The sequence below is a fragment of the Cygnus olor genome, chromosome 21, assembly GCF_009769625.2.
Source record: "Cygnus olor isolate bCygOlo1 chromosome 21, bCygOlo1.pri.v2, whole genome shotgun sequence".
NCBI lineage: Eukaryota > Metazoa > Chordata > Aves > Anseriformes > Anatidae > Cygnus > Cygnus olor.
In genome coordinates this window covers 8791369-8808330 of record NC_049189.1, presented here as the reverse complement: position 1 = coordinate 8808330, position 16962 = coordinate 8791369, and the positions used below count along the sequence as shown (strand labels likewise).

At 60.8% G+C, this 16962-nt stretch overlaps 3 protein-coding genes across 5 annotated transcripts; 2 read left to right on the top strand and 1 right to left on the bottom strand.

The window, feature by feature from the left end:
- Positions 1-37: 37 nt before the first annotated feature.
- On the bottom strand, positions 38-3529 carry C21H1orf50 (chromosome 21 C1orf50 homolog). Its single transcript, XM_040534007.1, has 5 exons — positions 3469-3529; positions 3241-3386; positions 2362-2448; positions 1140-1271; positions 38-380 (listed from the first exon to the last, which is right to left on the bottom strand). Exons 1-5 carry the CDS (start codon positions 3527-3529, stop codon positions 198-200), a joined length of 609 nt encoding a protein of 202 aa, XP_040389941.1. The 3' UTR covers positions 38-197.
- On the top strand, positions 3520-11335 carry P3H1 (prolyl 3-hydroxylase 1). The gene is made up of 15 exons (XM_040533629.1): positions 3520-3986; positions 4559-4711; positions 5061-5250; positions 5728-5859; positions 6805-6944; positions 7894-7983; positions 8113-8165; positions 8535-8656; positions 8856-8983; positions 9089-9184; positions 9365-9515; positions 9896-10013; positions 10231-10306; positions 10502-10642; positions 10756-11335. Exons 1-15 carry the CDS (start codon positions 3528-3530, stop codon positions 10897-10899), a joined length of 2193 nt encoding a protein of 730 aa, XP_040389563.1. The 5' UTR covers positions 3520-3527; the 3' UTR covers positions 10900-11335.
- Positions 11336-12812: 1477 nt separating this feature from the next.
- On the top strand, positions 12813-16926 carry CLDN19 (claudin 19). 3 transcript variants are annotated; one of them, XM_040533721.1, is made up of 5 exons: positions 12813-13059; positions 14024-14188; positions 14343-14427; positions 14953-15099; positions 16595-16911. In XM_040533721.1, the coding sequence occupies exons 1-5, from the start codon at positions 12837-12839 to the stop codon at positions 16641-16643; spliced, it is 669 nt and encodes a 222-aa protein (XP_040389655.1). In that variant the 5' UTR covers positions 12813-12836; the 3' UTR covers positions 16644-16911. The 3 variants fall into 3 exon arrangements, with proteins under 3 accessions (XP_040389655.1, XP_040389657.1, XP_040389656.1); XM_040533723.1 differs by lacking the exon at positions 14343-14427 and having other exon boundaries at positions 16595-16926; XM_040533722.1 differs by lacking the exon at positions 14343-14427 and having other exon boundaries at positions 14953-16923.
- Positions 16927-16962: the final 36 nt, after the last annotated feature.

Below are 16962 nucleotides of genomic sequence, written 5' to 3'. Positions count from 1 at the left end.
GTAAGTCAAATAAATAAATTACTCAATTACTAGAAAATCCAGTAAGACTGAATTCAGAATTAGTCTCATTAAAGCGCAGAGCAAGTACTTGCAGCATCAGCATGTTTGTTTCCTGGTCTCTTTCCTTGCCCTGCCTTTGGCAGCACCCAGACACTGCCCATCTGCTCAGAGGTCCCGCGTGGTCACCACGGTTCGCATCACTTGGTGAGACCCTGGAAGTTGGGCTCTGTACACGGGGGCAGCACCGCCTGCCGGCTCAGCAGCTTGTCCAGGATGTTTATTTCAGCATCTCGCCTCTCGATGTCCTCAAACGCAGTCCAGGACATGTCGTGCTGGAGCTTATAGGCACCGAGAAACTCGTGGGGACTGGTCCCCCACTCCTGTAGGAGAAAGGACAGATTCACATCACTGCTCAGGTTCCCTCGAAGCCAGACTGTGCTGATGGCCTCTCTGTCTGGGCTGGCTTGCCCTTCCACCTCTGGGGCAGTCCCAGCTACACAACTGCCCCATTTTCTAATGTAAAAATAGGATCAACTACCCCGAGTCTAAGACTGGATCAAGCTACAGCACTGCTGACACAGGGAGGCTCGGGGACCCAACATCACCCCAACCTGTGCAGAGCTCCTCTACCCTGCTCTGTACTTTGCTCTGCTTTCTCTGAAGCCTTCGCCCTGCACGCAAGAAAAGGGGTGCCTGGGAGGAAGACACCCCCGACACCAACCCCACCACTCGAGGGCAGAGCCATCCCCATTTCCCACAGAAACGAAACACCGAGCTGCAAAACAACCCAGCCCCCTGCGCTGAAGCACCTGAACAAACTGTGCTGCCACCCAGCCGCACTGGACAGGGAAGGCCCAGGGCACGTTTGCTGTTCATTACTTCCAGACAAAGCACTGCAGAGACTGAGTTCAGGTCTACCTGCCACAAATCTCACCCACCTTCTACCAGCATCTAAGAGAACTTCAAAAAATGGCTCTTACACCAGCAGGTAACTCAGACCAAGAACACCACCAAATGGGCAAGGGCCCACTAACGTTTCCAACAAGCTGGTGCTTTTCTCTGAGTTCCAGAAGTGCCCAAGCACTGGAAACTTGTTGTTTTTCTCCTCTCCCAGTTCCTCCAAAGCTGTTACCGCGCACCTTAGGAGACAGGAGGGAGAAGTATCTTTGGCCACTCTCCCGCCTATACAGGTAGTAAACGTTTCCTGGCTTCTTCACAAAGTTGCAGGCCACGTGGTGCAGGTCAGCGTCTCTGTTAGCTTCCTCCAATACCTAAAAAAACAATTTAAGATTTCCAGGTGAAATATAACGTATAACTTATTTGCACACTATCACATCTGCCTAAAACACTGCTTGCATGGCCCTGCACTCCCAGCCCAGTTCTGGCTTCACGCAGCACATCTTCGCTCGCCCCAGGAAGCGGATACTTTCCAAAGGGACAATTTATTTTCTCTGTTTCCTCGTCTGAGCTGAACCCTGGGCCTCATGCAACCCTCTACCGAGGTGGAGAGACCTCCAAGCAGCAGCAACCTCTTCACAAGCCCAGGTTCACCTCCGCACCTCACCCCACCACATGCCGGGGTCATTCCTTGCCTCCCCACACGGTCACCAGGCCCTGCAGAGGTCACCTGGGACAGGGACAGCAAACAAACAGGAATTCAGCTCCCCAGCTCCACCAGCTGACTGCTCCATGGCTCCAGCAGATAATGACCAAATGTCGCACTCGCCCTGATGGCTGCGGGCCAGTCGCAGTGACCGGCAGCGCCTTTCTCACTCCAAGACTTCTCTTTGCTTCCAGAACTCATGATTGCAGCCCCGGGGGTGAAGGCAGAACCGAGGACAGCCGAGCCCCGCTGGGTTTGTGGCCGGGGCTGACCGCTCTGGCAAAAGAGCCGGGACATACTCAAGAGCCGAGACGTGGCCAATCACCGGGGAAAAGCTCATCTTTTCTGTGCCAGGTCCTCCTTGGAGCACGACCCACACACTGCAGGGACAGGAGTTTCCCGACACGCAGCCACCACTGACGCCTGAGCTGCTCTGGTCTGGCCCCCAGCTCCCACTGCTCCTGAGAAAGGAGTTGGCCTGCGCAAGCAGAAGTCCTCCTTGCTATGCAGAGGAGTAAGGGTAAGCCCCAAAAACATCTCCCCTGCCCCCAGCTGGTACCAGACAATAAACCCCCATTGTGTCCCCACTGAACCTTCTCTGTTTGGCTTCTGGCAATGATTCACATCCGGGTTGCAGCTTGTTCCAAATGCCTGGCCATCACCTACGAAGCTACTTTTTCCTCCCTGTTTCCTCCCAGCCAACGTGCAAGCACAAGGCAACGAGCCCCCCGCCCGGCCGCCACCAGACCTGCCCTCACCTTCCGAGCCTGCTCCTGCAAATACCGGATCTGCTCGGCGATGACGGTCAGGCGGTTGCAGGCGTTCGCTCGGACGAAGTCACCCGCCTGCAAGGAAGAGCGGGGCTGGTCACGACCGGGGCAGCCAGGGCCCTCCGGACACTTCCACGCCAGAGATCTGGGTGTGCGCTGGAGAAGCCGTGGCTGCAGCCTCGCTCAGGGCTTGGACAGGGCTGCGGCGGTGCAGGAGCTGCCCAGGGAGCTCTGAGCCCGCCGGCCTGGCAGGGGGACACCAAGGCACCCCCAGGAAGGGAGGTGACAGCCACGGGGCCAGGAGGAGGCACCGGGGTGCCTGGGGCTGCAGCCGGCAGCGGAGGGGGCGGCTGGATGTTCCAGGAGACTCTGCGAGGCCAAGAGGCAGCGGGACACACTGGGAGAAGGCAGGAGGATGTACCGGGGTGACTGGGAGGCACTGGGGGAGGCAACAGGACACAGCGAGTGGCACTCGGGGAGGCAGCAGGACACACTGGGAGGCGCCAGGGGAGGCAGGACATACCGGGAGGCACTGGGACGACTGGGAGAGGTGGCAGGACATACTGGGAGACACTGAGATGACTGGGAGAGGCGGCGGGACATAGCGGGAGGCACTGGGACAACTGGGAGAGGCGGCGGGACATACCGGGAGGCACTGGGACGACTGGGAGAGGCGGCGAGACATACTGGGAGGCACAGGGGGAGGCAGCAGGACACAGCACAGGACAGGGGACCCCAGGAGACGGAGGGCGGCACTGAGAGCAGCGGGCCGGGCCGGGAGGCCCCGGAGGAGGCCAGGCAGCAGCGGGACCCCGGCCGGCCGCGCAGCCCCACACCCGCCCCGGCCGCTTCCCCGCCGGCCCTCACCTGCTGCAGCTGCCGGGCCAGGGCCACCAGGTCCCCCGGGTCCCCGACGCGGGCCGCCCGCCCGGCGCCGCCCTCCGCCAGGCCCAGGGCCAGGGCCAGGCCCGCGCCGCCGCCGCCGCCGCCGCCGCCATCGCCGCCGCCGCCGGGCTCCGCTCCCCCCGCCGCCGCCATGCCGGAGCCGCGCCGGGGCGGGGCCGCGGGGCGGGGCCGCGGGGCGGGGGGGGGGGCGGGGCGGGCCCGGTGCGAGGCGAGGGGCGGCTGGGGGCGGCGCTTGCCGAGGCTGGGCCATGGCGCTGGCGGGACGGCTGCTGCCGCTGCTGCCGTTGCTGGCGTGGGCGGCGGCGGCGGGGCCCCCGGAGCCCGCCGAGCCCCCGCTGCCGGCCGAGCCCCCGGACGCGCTGTTCGCCGCCGGCGCCGAGGCGTACGCGCGGGGCGACTGGCCCGCCGTGGTGCTGCACATGGAGCGGGCGCTGCGGGCCCGCGCCGCGCTGCGCTCCCGGCTGCTGCGGTGCCGCCTGCGCTGCGCCAACTCCACGGCCGGGCCGGCGGAGGAAGAGCCCCGGTCCCAGCCCGAGCCCGAGCCCCCGCTCCGCGACCTCCTCTTTTTCCGGGGGCTGCTGCGGCGCGCCGCCTGCCTGCGGGGCTGCGGCCCCGCCGCGCCCTCCCGGTACCGCCTGGGCGAGGAGCTGGAGCGCGAGTTCCGCAAGCGCAGCCCCTACAACTACCTCCAGGTCGCCTACTTCAAGGTACGGCCCGCGGGGGGGCGGGGAGCGTCCCGCGGGGTCCTCCCGGTGGCGGAGATCCGCGGGCGGGGGGGGCGCCGGGCCCCGGGAGGGGGCGATGCTGGGGGCCGGGGCTCGGGGGCCGGCGGCCGCCCTGGCGGCGGGGGTCGGGAGGCGGCCCCGGGCCCTCCCCGCCCTCCCCGGCTCCCCCCGCGGTGCCACGTCGGGCCTGGCCGCGGCCCGCCCCGGGCCTGCCGCGCAGGGGGGCGAGGAGCCCCGGTACCGGCCCCTCTGCGCGCACACAGCCCCGGTACCGGCCCTCGAGGGCTGCGGGGGGGGGACGCGGAGGTTCGGCCCGGCTGGAGGAGGCGCAGCGGCGGGGCAGAGCCGGGTTGCTCCCCTTTGGGTAGGGGGCGGCTGGATGGGACGGTCCCGGAGGTCTTTTCTGACCTTTATTGTTCTGTTCCCTGACCCCATCGGGTCCCTGGGGAGCTTCCCCTCAGCACCACGGGCACGGGCCACGGACGAGCGGGGCGGAGGTTTTGGTCCTGGGATGGCCGGGAGGTTCCTCAAGCCTCCCGCCACCCCCAACCCAGATCAACAAGGTGGCGAAGGCTGTGGCGGCGGCGCACACCTTCTTCGTGGCCAACCCTGAGCACGTGGAGATGAAGCAGAACCTGGAGTACTACCAGATGATGGCGGGCGTCAAGGAGGCTGACTTCACCGACCTGGAGGCCAGGCCGCACATGGTGAGCACCCCATCCACGGGTTTTATCCATAGGGGTTACAAAGCTGGGTTTTGTTGGCTGGGATCGTGGTGACGATCCTAAAATTCCTGGCCATGGCTGGATATGGGGAAGAGGAGGTGGGTCTGCTACCAAGGGGCACTGGGCAGCATGGGCTGAGTGGCTTCGAGGGCACATCCCCTGGGATGCCCTGGGAGGGTGACAAGGGCTTTCCTGCAGCAGGGGCTGTGGCAGGAGCAAGGTTCCCCTCTCCCAGGGTTGCCCTCGGTGCTGTGGGGGCACTGCAGTGAGGGGGATGCTGCAGCAAGGAGCAGCAGGCCCCGCAGTCATTCCTTAGCCTGGCTCTCCACAGACTGAATTTCGGCTAGGCGTGAGGTTTTACACAGAGGAGCAGCCGGCTGCGGCTGTCCTGCACCTGGAGAAGGCGCTGGCGGAGTACTTTGTGGCAGACACCGAGTGCCGCGCGCTCTGCGAGGGGCCCTATGACTACGAAGGCTACAACTACCTGGAGTACAATGCAGATCTTTTCCAGGCCGTGACAGGTAGGAGTGTGTGTACAGCATCCTGCCTGACAGCCTGGGGACTCCCCTGATTTCCCTGTGGGGTGAGCATGCATCTCATCCTGAAAAGGGCAAGCCCCATCCTAAATTTTGCTAGGAGGAGCCTGGTCAGTAAGTTGTAGGAGGTGTTTCTACCTGCTCAATGCTGGGGATGCTGCCCAGGATTCACCACACACTCCTAGAGGGACATGGAGAAACGAGAGGGACCAGCAGAGGGTCACCAGGACACCAGACTGGGAGGCTGGGGCTGGGAATGAGGAACACCTCCTTCCCTGGAGGGTGGCACAGCTCTGGCACCAGCCCCACAGGAGCTGGGGACCACCATCCCTGGGGGGTTCTGACACTGAAGAGCCCTGGTGCAGTTCTGGCACCAGGTGGTTGGAGTGGGGACCCCCAAGGTCCCATCCACCAGCCCTTTGGTGAATGCAAGCAGTGACGTGGGTATTTTTTTCCTACCAGATCACTACATGCAGGTGCTGAGCTGCAAGCAGGGCTGCGTTACAGAGCTTGCCTCGCAGCCTGGCCGGGAGAAGCCCCTGGAGGATTTCCTGCCCTCGCACTTCAACTACCTGCAGTTTGCCTACTACAACAGTAAGCAGCTCGTTGCCCCGTCCTCTGCTGGCTGGGACTCCAGCACCTGGCACTGCTGTCATCACCACGGGCGTTGTGCTCTGGGGTAGAAATAAAGGGCAGGCCCTTCTCCCTGGGCAGGAATGTGCTGCAGGAGAGCTGGGTCTTGCTGCCCTTGGTTGCAGTAAGTCTCTGTCCCCCTTTAGACGCCAAATTCCCAGGAAGCTTCACTACAGCCTAGAGAAGTATTTTTTTTTTTCTCCTGCCAACTTTCAACCTCAAACTCCAAATGACAGAGGCACCCTCCAGAAGAGTTAGTTATAACCCAGGCAAATGCGCCTCTGTTGTTGTTGTTCTCCTCCTTAGAAAAAGTTGAACTATTTCTTTGCATATTTCTCCAGAAGGAGGAAAAAATGAACCCCAAGAAGACTGAAAGGATGGAATACTGTAGATGAAAGTAGGTCAGAGTGCTTAAGTGGCTGAAAATTGCAGGATGGTCTGGAAATGGTTGGGTGTTGCTGTTTGGAAATAGGCTTTAAGATATAATTTCCAAGCATGAAAACTATCCAGCCAGTGGCATTGATTTCTGGTGAGGTGGAGGTGGGAGAGGGCCTTGGGCTGTTACTTCCCCTTTGTGGCAGTGGTTATCTTTCCTCCAGAGTATCTACCCTTGCTTGCAAGGGAGACCTTTTGCAGAATAACAAGAGTTTTTCTCTGTTGTTTCTCCTCTGCATCCCCATTTACTCCCTCTGATGCACTGAAAGTGTCCAGCCTTAGAGCTTATGATCTGTTTATTCTGCATTGGACTGGGCTTGCCAGTGTGTCCTCTCCCTGATGACTAGCCCCTGCCAAACCCCTTTCATCCTCCCCAGTCGCTGTCCCAGCAGCGGATCATGCCTGTGCTAAAGCTGGACACCAGCAAGGCAGGGAAAATACGTGCCATAACAGTTCTGTTTCTCTTTCCAGGTGGGAATTACGAAAAAGCAATTGAATGCACCAAAACCTACTTGCTCTTCTTCCCGAACGACGAGGTGATGAACCAGAATTTGGCCTATTATACTGCTGTCCTGGGGGAAGACCTGGCCAGGCCCATTGAACCCCGAGAGGTGGGTGACCGGCTGGGACGAGACAACATGGGGACAGGTTCTGTCCTCTTGGGGCTCACAGCCTTCGCAGAGGTTTCACAGTCAGCTCTGGGTGGGCTTGCGGTGGGAGTGGTCACCCTCCATCAGCAGGGCGGAGAGGAGTGGATGGATGAGAGACCTGCTGGCCTCAGACCAAAAAGGAGAGTCTGACTGATCCATGCTCATGTGTGCTTCGCGCCTCTCTCTGTCTCCTGTCCTGGGCGATGTAACAGAGCTGGTGGTTTTGTGAGCAAGTCCCAAGGCAAATCTGTTCCCTGTGCTGCTGGGTCAGGGCAGATAGGAGGGAATACTGCTTGTTAACAGCTGGAACTTAGCTGAGACTGAAAAACATCGCTGACTAAATAGCTTTGGCCAATTTGCGTGGCCAAGTGAACGCTTGATTGCTTACACAAATTGAACAGTTCTCCTGGGAGAGGTTTGGGAGAGGCAAACAGACTTTTTTTGTGAAGGCATGTATTTGAGAGGATCAAACCCACCTCTGCTACATGATTGGACAACTGAAGTGAATTTGCTTTAAAAGGAAAGAATCTCACTTCAAAATAGCTGGGGCCAAAGGCTCTGGTGCTGCCTTAGAGGTGGTAGGCAGGGATTCAGGTCACTGCCATGCATCAAATGGGGCACAAAAGGGAATCTGCTTCTCCAGAGCCTCCTGCAGGAGGGACATGTGCCCCCCTCCATGTGCCTTTGTCTCCCTCATCCTGTCCCTAGGGCTCATCCACATAGGAAAGTGCAACCAGGATGGGGAAGTCACTTGCTCCCTAGCTGCCAGAGGGTCTAGGAAATGAGAGCAGTGGGTCTGGAGGGAGGCCCATGGGAGCAAAGCAAATCCCACACCCTCCTGCCCTCACTCAGGATGTTTCCAGAGCAGTTATGCACTGCCCTGACCCATCCCTCTTGTCCCTTGCCCCAGGAGATCCGGGCATACCGCCAACGAAGCCTGATGGAGAAGGAGCTGCTCTTCTTCAGCTACGATGTCTTTGGGATCCCCTTTGTGGACCCGGTGAGTGGCGTTAGACCTGGCTGGTTGTGGCAGTCAGAGGGGACATGTCTGCAGGGGAAAGGGATGAGCAGTTTGTGTCCGAGCTGGATCCTCGTCCAGCTCCTGATGTTGCTGTTGTTGTGGCTGCAGGACACGTGGACCCCCGAGGAGGTGATACCAAAGAGGCTGCGAGAGAAACAAAAGTGAGCAGCTGCCCGAGCCTTCCTGGTGGGGAAGAAACCAGTGGGGAGTACCCCGCTGCCTTCCTGGGATTTGGGCTGAACTGGGGGGCTGCAGAGTCGCTGCCAGGGAAGTTATTTGATGTTGGAGCCGGGAGAGGCTGCTGGAGGGCAGCACTTGGTTCTCCAGCTTGGCCCTTGGGTCACAGGGTTGGGTAGGCCACCATGAGTGGCTTGGGGCAGGGGGGTGAGGGCTGTGCGGAGATGACGCTCTCCCACCTTGGGTTTTGTCACCAGCCCCTAGACACAACTTGTCCTGTCCTTGCCTTGGCATGCCTTGTTCCTGACATGGGGACAGTGGGGCTGTGGAGCTGATGGCCACTGTGTGCCCAGGGTGGAGCGGGAGACAGCGGCACGCATCTCGGAGGAGATCGGCAACCTCATGAAGGAGATCGAGACGCTGGTGGAGGAGAAGGCGAAGGAGTCTGCTGATATAAGCAAGCTCATCCGAGAAGGTGCGGGGAGCTTTGGGTCAGGGGGTGAGGGAGAGGGACCTCCGTGTCCCCGGTGCCAGCCTCCAGTCCGTCCGTGCAGGTGGTGGCAGGAGCAGGCAAAAGGCTCTGGCTAACCACAGCACCCCCACCAGCGCTGTACGCTGGGGCCAGCAGCCCCCAGCCCCATCCACGTTCCCTCCTGATCCCATTTGTGCTGCAGGTGGCCCCTTGGTGTACGAGGGAGCCAGCGTCACCATGAACTCCAAGGCCTTGAACGGCTCGCAGCGCGTCGTGGTGGACGGGGTCCTGTCAGCTGAGGAGTGCCGGGAGCTTCAGAGGCTGACCAACGTGAGCACGGGGAGGGAGGAACGGGCAGAAATGGGGCAGGGATGCTGAAGGGTCACGTCCCATGGTTCAGAAGTCGGATGGGATAACATCAGCTGGGTTTTGCAGGCAGCTGCCTCGGCTGGGGATGGCTATCGTGGGAAGACATCTCCTCACACCCCCAGCGAGACCTTCTATGGCGTGACCGTCCTGAAGGCCCTCAAGGTTAGGATGGCTGTGGGGAGGGGAAGAAACAAGCTGCGGTGATGAGGGAGGGGACTCTGAAGGCAGGCGGCTGCCACTGCAGGCCTCCTGGGGCTGCCTCAGTTGCCATGCTGGGTTCCACGAGGGCTCCTGCCCCAGGGCAGCTGGCAGCTGAGCCCGTGTCCTGTCTGCCCCCTGCAGCTGGGCCAGGAGGGCAAGGTTCCCCTGCAGAGCGCCCACCTCTACTACAATGTGACGGAGAAGGTGCGGCACATGATGGAGTCCTACTTCCGCCTGGAGGTCCCGCTCCACTTCTCTTACTCCCACCTGGTGTGCCGCACAGCCATCGAGGGTGAGCACGGCCCCAGGGAAGTGTGACACAAGGAGAATCAGGGCACCTGCTCTCCTATCTCGTTTCCTAAAAGGAAGGTGTGGGGAGATTGTCCCTAAGTCTGGTTGGGGAGATGAGCAGCCCTGTTGGCTCTCCAGGCAGCTTCATACCCTGCTGGGTTTTGGTGCTCAGAGGCATTTGGGGTTGGGTGCAGGGGGAGGCTGTGTCTGGAGGGCAGGAAGAAATGCCATGAGACAAGTCCATATGGCCAAGTTGCAGCGAGTGGAAGGGCTTTAGGCTACAGGTGACCTTGTTATCTCCGTACATGTGGTGCTTGGGGACAGGTCACCGCCCTGCAGGGACAGAGGGGTCCTGAAATGCCAGGTCTTGTTGCACCCTAGATAAGCAAGAAGGCCGGAGTGACAACAGTCATGAGGTGCATGTGGACAACTGCATCCTCAATGCGGAGGCCATGGTGTGTGTGAAGGAGCCACCAGCCTACACCTTCCGGGATTACAGGTACTGAGGTGTTTGTGGGCCAGAGCTTCTCTGTCTGAGGGCGTTAAGGCTTAGCGGCAGGTGGGCCAGTAGCCCCTGGGGTGGGAGGGCAGCCCATGCTGGGCTCTCCTGCCTCCGTCTCTTGCTGTGGTGTTTGGGGAGCTCCAGACCTACCTGCTCGCTGAGCTGCGGTCTGGGGTGATGGATGTCACCTGTGCTTGTCCCCTGCTTTCTTTAGTGCCATCCTCTACCTCAATGGGGACTTTGAAGGGGGAGCTTTCTACTTCACAGAGCTGGATGCCAAGACGGAGACTGTAAGTACCTCAGCCCCCCGTGCATCTGTGTGCAACCCTGGTACCAAACCCCCTTCCTGCTCGCTGGCCGCCAGCCTGCTGCTGTCCCCTGGGACAGTCCTCCGTGCCAGTGCAAGGGGCTACTGCGAGTCGGGGGCTGACTTGCCCCCTCACCCCACCTGGTGTAGCAGGTCCCGACCAGCGTCTCCCTTGCAGGCAGAGGTGCAGCCCCAATGTGGCCGTGCCGTGGGCTTCTCCTCCGGTTCGGAGAACCCCCACGGGGTGAAGGCTGTGACCAAAGGCCAGCGCTGCGCCATTGCCCTCTGGTTCACCCTGGACCCACGGCACAGTGAGCGGGTGAGCACCTCAGCCCACTCTTCCCTGGCAGCAGAAAGCTTTTTTGGGCTGTCATCCCCTACCCTTTGTGGAAGCAGGGGGTAGCAGGGTCTGACATGAGCTCTGCTCCGCAGGAGCGTGTGCAGGCTGACGACCTGGTGAAGATGCTTTTCAGGGTAGAGGAGGTGGACTTGCTGCAGGAGACAGGCACAGAACAGGAGCCACCAGCTCTCACTGCCACTGATGGCTCACATGCAGCAAGGAAGGACGAGCTCTGACACTCCTGCACTGCCAGGGCCAGCACCACCAGCTTCAGCCTTTTGGGACATGGTTGCAGCACACAGCTTTGGCTGCTCTGCCCTGGGGCGCCAGCTGGGACCTACCTTGTGGCCGATGCACCCTGTGCAGGAGGGGGAGCTGGGGGTGCCCTGTGCTGCTCCATGGCATCCACCCACCTGCACCAGAGCTGCCACTGACCTCAGGGTGCCGTGGAGATGAGCAGCCAGACTCAGGGGGGTAGAGGGGAGATGTGGGGCAAAGGGCGGGGGAGGATCTTTTACGGTTGAGGACTCAGTACCAAGGTAGCAGTGTGGGCCTGAGGGGGCTGGAGCCACTCTAAATGTGCCTTAATGCTTTGCTGGAGCCCACTCTGCACCACCGCTACTTCAGTGCCTTCTGCAGAGAATCGGTGAATAAAGGTGTCTTTCCGAAGAAGCTGCTCGCAGCACGGCTCCTTGGAGGCACGCTCCCGGCCGTGCCATCAGCCCCCGTTTGGGCCCTGCAACCCTGTTGCTGTCCAGGCGAGGGCAGCAGCCCCAGCACCGGCGGGCAGCACCCAGCGGCTCCTGGCCTCTGCCCTGCAGCAGCCCCAGGGCAGCGGCTGCGGGAGGTGCTGGGGACCGGGTGCCTCAGCTGGGGAGCGCAGTGCCCCGGCCTTAAACTAAGGCTTGCTGCCCAGCAGCGCTGGGGCTGGGGCACTGGGGGGAGCAGGGGCACCCTGTCCGTGCCCAAAGACCCAACCCCTGCAGGGTTTGGCCCCCAGTCCTGCTGGAAAGTGGGCAAGCACGTCTGCTGCGCCGCTCGCTTAGGGCAGCACCCCAGGAAGTTTTGGCAGCGCAATGCAGCCCCTAGATTAGCCCTGCAGCATCCCCCAGGCAGCAGGGGCCTGGAAGGGACCCACGAGCTTCTTGCTGGGAGTAGGAGGGAGCTGGGGCTGGCGTGGCAGGGGCTAGTTCACCCCGCTTCGGGGCTCTGCCCTCGTACTGAACAAGAAGGACATTGAGCACCAGCCGAACAGGGCAGCGAATTGTTCCCGGGGGTGCTGGGTGCCCCGGCCATTACCATAACCATCTGGGGAATGTGAGTAAATGGTCCCACCACCGGCTGCCTGCGAGGGGGCCCTGTGCTGGTGCTTGGAGGGGGCGAAGGGCTGCTCTGGTGACCAGGGCAGGGGACTTGGGCACAGGCGGGTGGCCGTAAGGTTGCTTTCTTTGGGTGGGCTCCAGCAGCAGCTCGTGCCCTCCACCAGGAGGGGTTCCCCACTGTCCCCCCGAGCATGGCAGCCTGTCCAGGGGAGGCAGCCAGCCCCCCGTCAGCCGGCCCTGAGCGTGAGCTGACTGCAGATGAGGGCGGTTAAAGATTGCCAGGCCCCACAGGAGGCCAGCGTTCCTCCGGCCCTATGGCTGCCCGCACCCACCACCCGTCAGGCCGTGATGGGGGGCACTGTGCCCACCCCAGCTTCATGTCCAGGGGCTGACAGAGCGGCCTCACACCCCGCAGCCTCGTGCCAGGCCACCCGCATGCCCCGGCCCCGTGCCAGATTCCTGCGGCTGCCCCCGCGGCAGGGGGGTCCTGGCCCCAGCGGCCGTGCGGGGGCTCCTCGCCTCCCCCAGCCGCCCCCGGCCCCTGGGGCACGCTGCGCCCCACTTGGTTTCCCTGGGGGTCCCCACCTCCCCGATCCGCCCCCCGGCCCCTCCGCCTTTCCCCTCAGGGCCCGCCGTCCCCTCCGGGGTCCCTCCTCTCGAGGAGACCCTCCCTCAACCCTGCAGCCCGCGGACCCCCCCCCCCACCCCAGGACCCCCCGCCCTCCATCTCCCCGGGCCCCTCAGCCCCTCCTGCAGCCCGAGGGAGGGCGGAGCGGGGCGGGCCCGGACACCGCCCCCGGGTCGAGCCGAGCCGGGCCGGGCCGGGCCGAGGCGGGCGCAGCGCGGCGGCGATGGGCGGCGGGGCGCGGGAGCTGGCCGGGTACCTGGCGGCGCTGGGCGGGTGGGTGGCGGCGCTGGCCGCCGCGGCGCTGCCCCAGTGGCGGCAGAGCTCGTACGCCGGGGACGCCATCATCACCGCCGTGGGGCTGCACGAAGGGCTGTGGATGAGCTGCGCCGCCCAGAGCACCGGGCAGGTGCAGTGCCGCCTCCACGACTCGCTCCTCTCCCTCGACGGTGCGTACAGCGCGGACGGGGCCCCCGGGGTCCGACTCCCATAGGGCTGAAGCCCCCCCTCCAAGCGTCCGAGCCGCCCCCTGCGGCTCAGAGCCCCCTACCCCGCACCACCACCACCACCCCCCCCGGTGGGTCTGAGCTCCCCTGGCCCCTCCGGTGCTCCCAGCAGGTCTGAATCCTTCCTCCCGCCGTGTCGGAGCCCCTCTAATGGGCCCCAGCTCCCCGATCTGCCCGTTTTGTGGGGCTGAGCCTCCCCCAGCCCCACGGCTCTGAGCTCCCCTTGGCCCCCTCTTAGGTCTGGGCACTGCACAGGTCTGAGCTCCTCTGGCCGCTGCAGTGGGTCAGAGCCCACCCCCAGCCCCGTGCTCCCTGATCTCCTCTTCTGGGGGTCTGAGTCCTGCTATAGGTCCGAGCCCTTCATGCTTCTCACTGTGTTTGAGCCTCCCGATGCACCCATGGTTTGCTACGGGTTAGAGCCCCATCGTAGGCCTGAGCCCATCTTATGCCCCTGGGTTTGAGCCCCTCTGTGTGGCTTTGTCCCCTTGGCCTCTGTGGGTTTGAGCCCCAAGGCAGGTGTCATGTGGGGGAATGGGGGCTGCTCGGTGGGGACATCGCTTGGGGACATGGTGCTGCTGTGGGCATGGTGCCGCGGTTCCCACCCTGGGAACTCACAGCGAGAAGAGGAGCATGGCAGGGAGGAAGGTCGGGGTGTGGCTGCATGGAGCTGGGAGAGGTGCCCTGAGGTGAGCATAGATCTTCTGGCACAACGCACAATGCCTCTGGGCACAGGAGCAGTGTGTGGCTGGCCCCTGGCCCTGACTGCACAGGGGGACCAGGGTTATGGACCAGGGTTAAGGACCACGGTTAAGGACCGGTTCATCCTGGTGGGAGGTGACTTTGATTTGCAGACTGCTGTGGCTGAAAGCTCCTGCTGCTGAGCAGCTTTTTCTTCCCCCCCCTGCAGTTCACATCCAGACCTCCCGGGCTCTCATGGTTATTTCTCTCCTCCTGGGTTTCTTTGGCATCATTGTAAGCGTCGTGGGCATGAAATGCACCAAAGTTGGTGAAGAGGATCCCGTTACCAAGAGCCGCATTGCTGTTGCTGGGGGTGTCCTCTTTATCCTCTCCGGTAAGTGGCTGGGCAGGTCCAGCCCATGGGTCCTTGCCCTTCTTCAATGCAAAAGAGCTCAAACAGCTTTTAAAGGCTTGTTGGCAGAGAAAGGGAAGAGGGAACAGTTTGGTGATGGGCTGGGTGTTGCTGATGTTCAGTGTTTGATGTCCAGGTCTGTGTACGTTAGCGGCCGTGTCCCTGTATGCAACACAGGTCACCTATGAGTTCTTCAGTGCCAGCACCCCGATCAACGCAAGGTAGGATTTGTGCCCCCAGCCTGAGGGGCACTCTTTGAATCCCAGCTTGTCCCCGACACACCTGCACGTTTCGTGGGTTTGGGCAAGGCACAGGGCAGGCAGATGTGCCTGCAGCCAGGGCAGGATTGGGGCTGTGCCTGTGCCACCCTGCAGTTGTGACACTACGGAAGTCCTTCTAGCACTTTCAGTCCTGGTTTTAAGCAGCTGATTAAGTTTTAATCTTAGTGCTACTGCTGACTTTACGCCAATACAGTGTAAGAGCGGTCGTGTGGGGTTTCAGCACATGGGAGGAAGAAAGCGCGGGGAGCAGCCCGATAGCTGCAGGGAATCCTAAAAGCAAGATCAGGCCAATGTGAAGCATGGGGGGGCTGGAGAGAAGGACACTCAGCGTCTGCCTCAACGCTGCCAGCAGCCTCCTCGTGGCTTTGAGGGCCTGGGTGTCGCATGGGTCCCTGTTTCTCTTTGCACCCCTGCCTTTTGCACTCCCGGTCCTCCTCCCTGATGTCCCCCTCTCTCTTGCCACAGGTATGAATTCGGCTCAGCATTGTTTGTTGGCTGGGGGGCCGCCAGCCTCACCGTGCTGGGGGGCTCCCTCCTGTGCTGTTCCTGCCCCACCAAGGAGCGGCAAGGACAGCAGTACTATCGGCAGTCGCAGCCCTCAACAGCTCGGGAGTACGTCTGATCCCTAACCCTGCTCTCCCTCTGCCACCAAACGCCTCCCTCCCTTCCCAAGAGCAGGCCAGACCCCGGTGCTCCTGCCCGGCACGGCGGACGCCGCACGGTCCCTGGGCACCACGCGAGACCTTTCATCTACTCCGAACACACCTATTTCTCAGGGGCTTTTCCAGCTTCCAGGTCACGGCACTGCATGCAGTGCAAACCTCTAGATTTTTATTTTTGTTATCAGAGTTCCTGAATCCAGCACCGCCAGGCTCCCCAGGGGAGGCTGCATGTCCGCCCCCAGCCCCGAGCTGCTGGGGCTGTGGGTGGCTGGGCCACGTCCCGTGGCTCTGGCCCCTGTGCCCAGCGCCGCTTTGGCAGGTGCTGGTCCTGCGGGGGTGTGAGGCACAGAGGCGCTTTGTGTCGCAGCCCCCACGCCACACGCGGCTGTCCCTGCATGCCTCCGTGTGTCCTGCAGCCTTGCCGTCAGGATCCAGTGCAGAGTTTTTCCAGGTTTTCCAGGGAAAAGGATGCTGCCAACCTGTGTTGGACCCGAGCAGCAGGAAGCCCACCCTGGGGCTTGGTGCCCCTGTGGCCTGGCCTTGGGATCTTAGGAAACATTCCTGCTTTTACGGTGCAATTATTCCCTGCCCGGCTGCTGTCCCAAAGCAACATTTTTATTTATTAATTCTCGTTTTGAGCTCACAAGGAATTAGAAACTGCTCTGGCCAGTGGCAGCCTGGCAGTTGCTGGTGCTCCAGCTGAGCTCTGTCAACTAAAATCTGACCTGGGTGCATTTTTCACCAGGCACAAGTACGTGGCCTTGTCAAGCAGAAGAACAAACTCTGGTGTTGGTCAAATTAAAGCAGGCAAAAAAGGGGACTTTGAGCCACAAGCAGTGGTTTGTTTTTATTTTGGTGCCCAGAGCAGCTCTTTCAGGTAACTCAGAGATGGACAGACCTGTGAATTTTGATGTCTTCCTGCTGTTTCCAAATCCCCCTTCCCCGACAGGATTCCCTGGAGCGTGCGGTGAAGTCTTTAAGCTCAGGAGCACTAATTGCCACCACCTCTGCGTACTGCGTCTTGGCTGTTACTAACTGCTCTGAACCTCCATCACTCCAATTTCTTCTGTAAATCCCCCGAAGGCCCTGTACTGCCAGCTGTCCATCTGTTGTGTGTGGTATGCCAGCTAAACCGCAGGAAACCAAATGGTGGAAATGATCCAAAGAGCCTGTTTTTTTTTTCGTGTGTGTTTCATTTTTAATTACTATTTTTTTTAATCCCAATTACCCAAGTAGTTGATTTCTCCCTGCTTATTTTTGCTTTATGCCCGTGTGCTGCTTTGGTTCCTGGCTAAATTTTGCCAGTTATCCCTTGTCTGCAGCCCCACGTTAAAGGATGGGCAGCGTCTCCTCGCGTTGGAGGGGAAGCCGCGCGGTCTCTGCCCTGGGGTTGGTTTCTCTCTGGCAGGCAGGACTAACAGCCCTCTCTCTCTTTTGACTTGCAGACCCCATGTAAAAATATCTTCACCCGTCAGGGGAGAGCAGTGCTTGTAGTCTGTCTTCACCCATCAGGGGAGAGCAGTGCTTGGTCGGCTGAACCCAGCTGATGGGTTTCCCCTCAAAAAATACACACCAAAGCTACTGCAGTGAGGACTGAAAAGGAAAATCACGCTTTAAAAAAATAATAGTTGAAATATGTTTTTATATAAAGAGCACAGCGTTGTGTAGAAGAATGTTTCTATTCTTTTAATATGAAATTATATTAACTTTCCTATGGGATGGACACCGTGGGAATGGCACTGTTTGGGATTTCTAAATTTTTTTTTTTCCTGATTTTTTGTACTAAAAATTGTGACTCAGTGGTATTAAAATA

Coding starts and splice junctions, on each gene's coding strand:
- CLDN19 (XM_040533721.1), top strand. CDS start 12,837: ATGGGCGGCGGGGCGCGGGAGCTGGCCGGGTACCTGGCGGCGCTGGGC. Junction 13,060..14,023: donor CTCGCTCCTCTCCCTCGACG/GTGCGTACAGCG, acceptor CCCCCCCTGCAG/TTCACATCCAGACCTCCCGG. Junction 14,428..14,952: donor AGCACCCCGATCAACGCAAG/GTAGGATTTGTG, acceptor CTCTTGCCACAG/GTATGAATTCGGCTCAGCAT.
- C21H1orf50 (XM_040534007.1), bottom strand. CDS start 3,529: ATGGCCCAGCCTCGGCAAGCGCCGCCCCCAGCCGCCCCTCGCCTCGCA. Junction 3,387..3,468: donor CCTCGCACCGGGCCCGCCCC/GCCCCCCCCCCC, acceptor GGGGAGCGGAGC/CCGGCGGCGGCGGCGATGGC. Junction 1,272..2,361: donor TGCAGGAGCAGGCTCGGAAG/GTGAGGGCAGGT, acceptor TTGTTTTTTTAG/GTATTGGAGGAAGCTAACAG.
- P3H1 (XM_040533629.1), top strand. CDS start 3,528: ATGGCGCTGGCGGGACGGCTGCTGCCGCTGCTGCCGTTGCTGGCGTGG. Junction 8,657..8,855: donor AAGCAAGCTCATCCGAGAAG/GTGCGGGGAGCT, acceptor TTTGTGCTGCAG/GTGGCCCCTTGGTGTACGAG. Junction 10,014..10,230: donor TACACCTTCCGGGATTACAG/GTACTGAGGTGT, acceptor TGCTTTCTTTAG/TGCCATCCTCTACCTCAATG.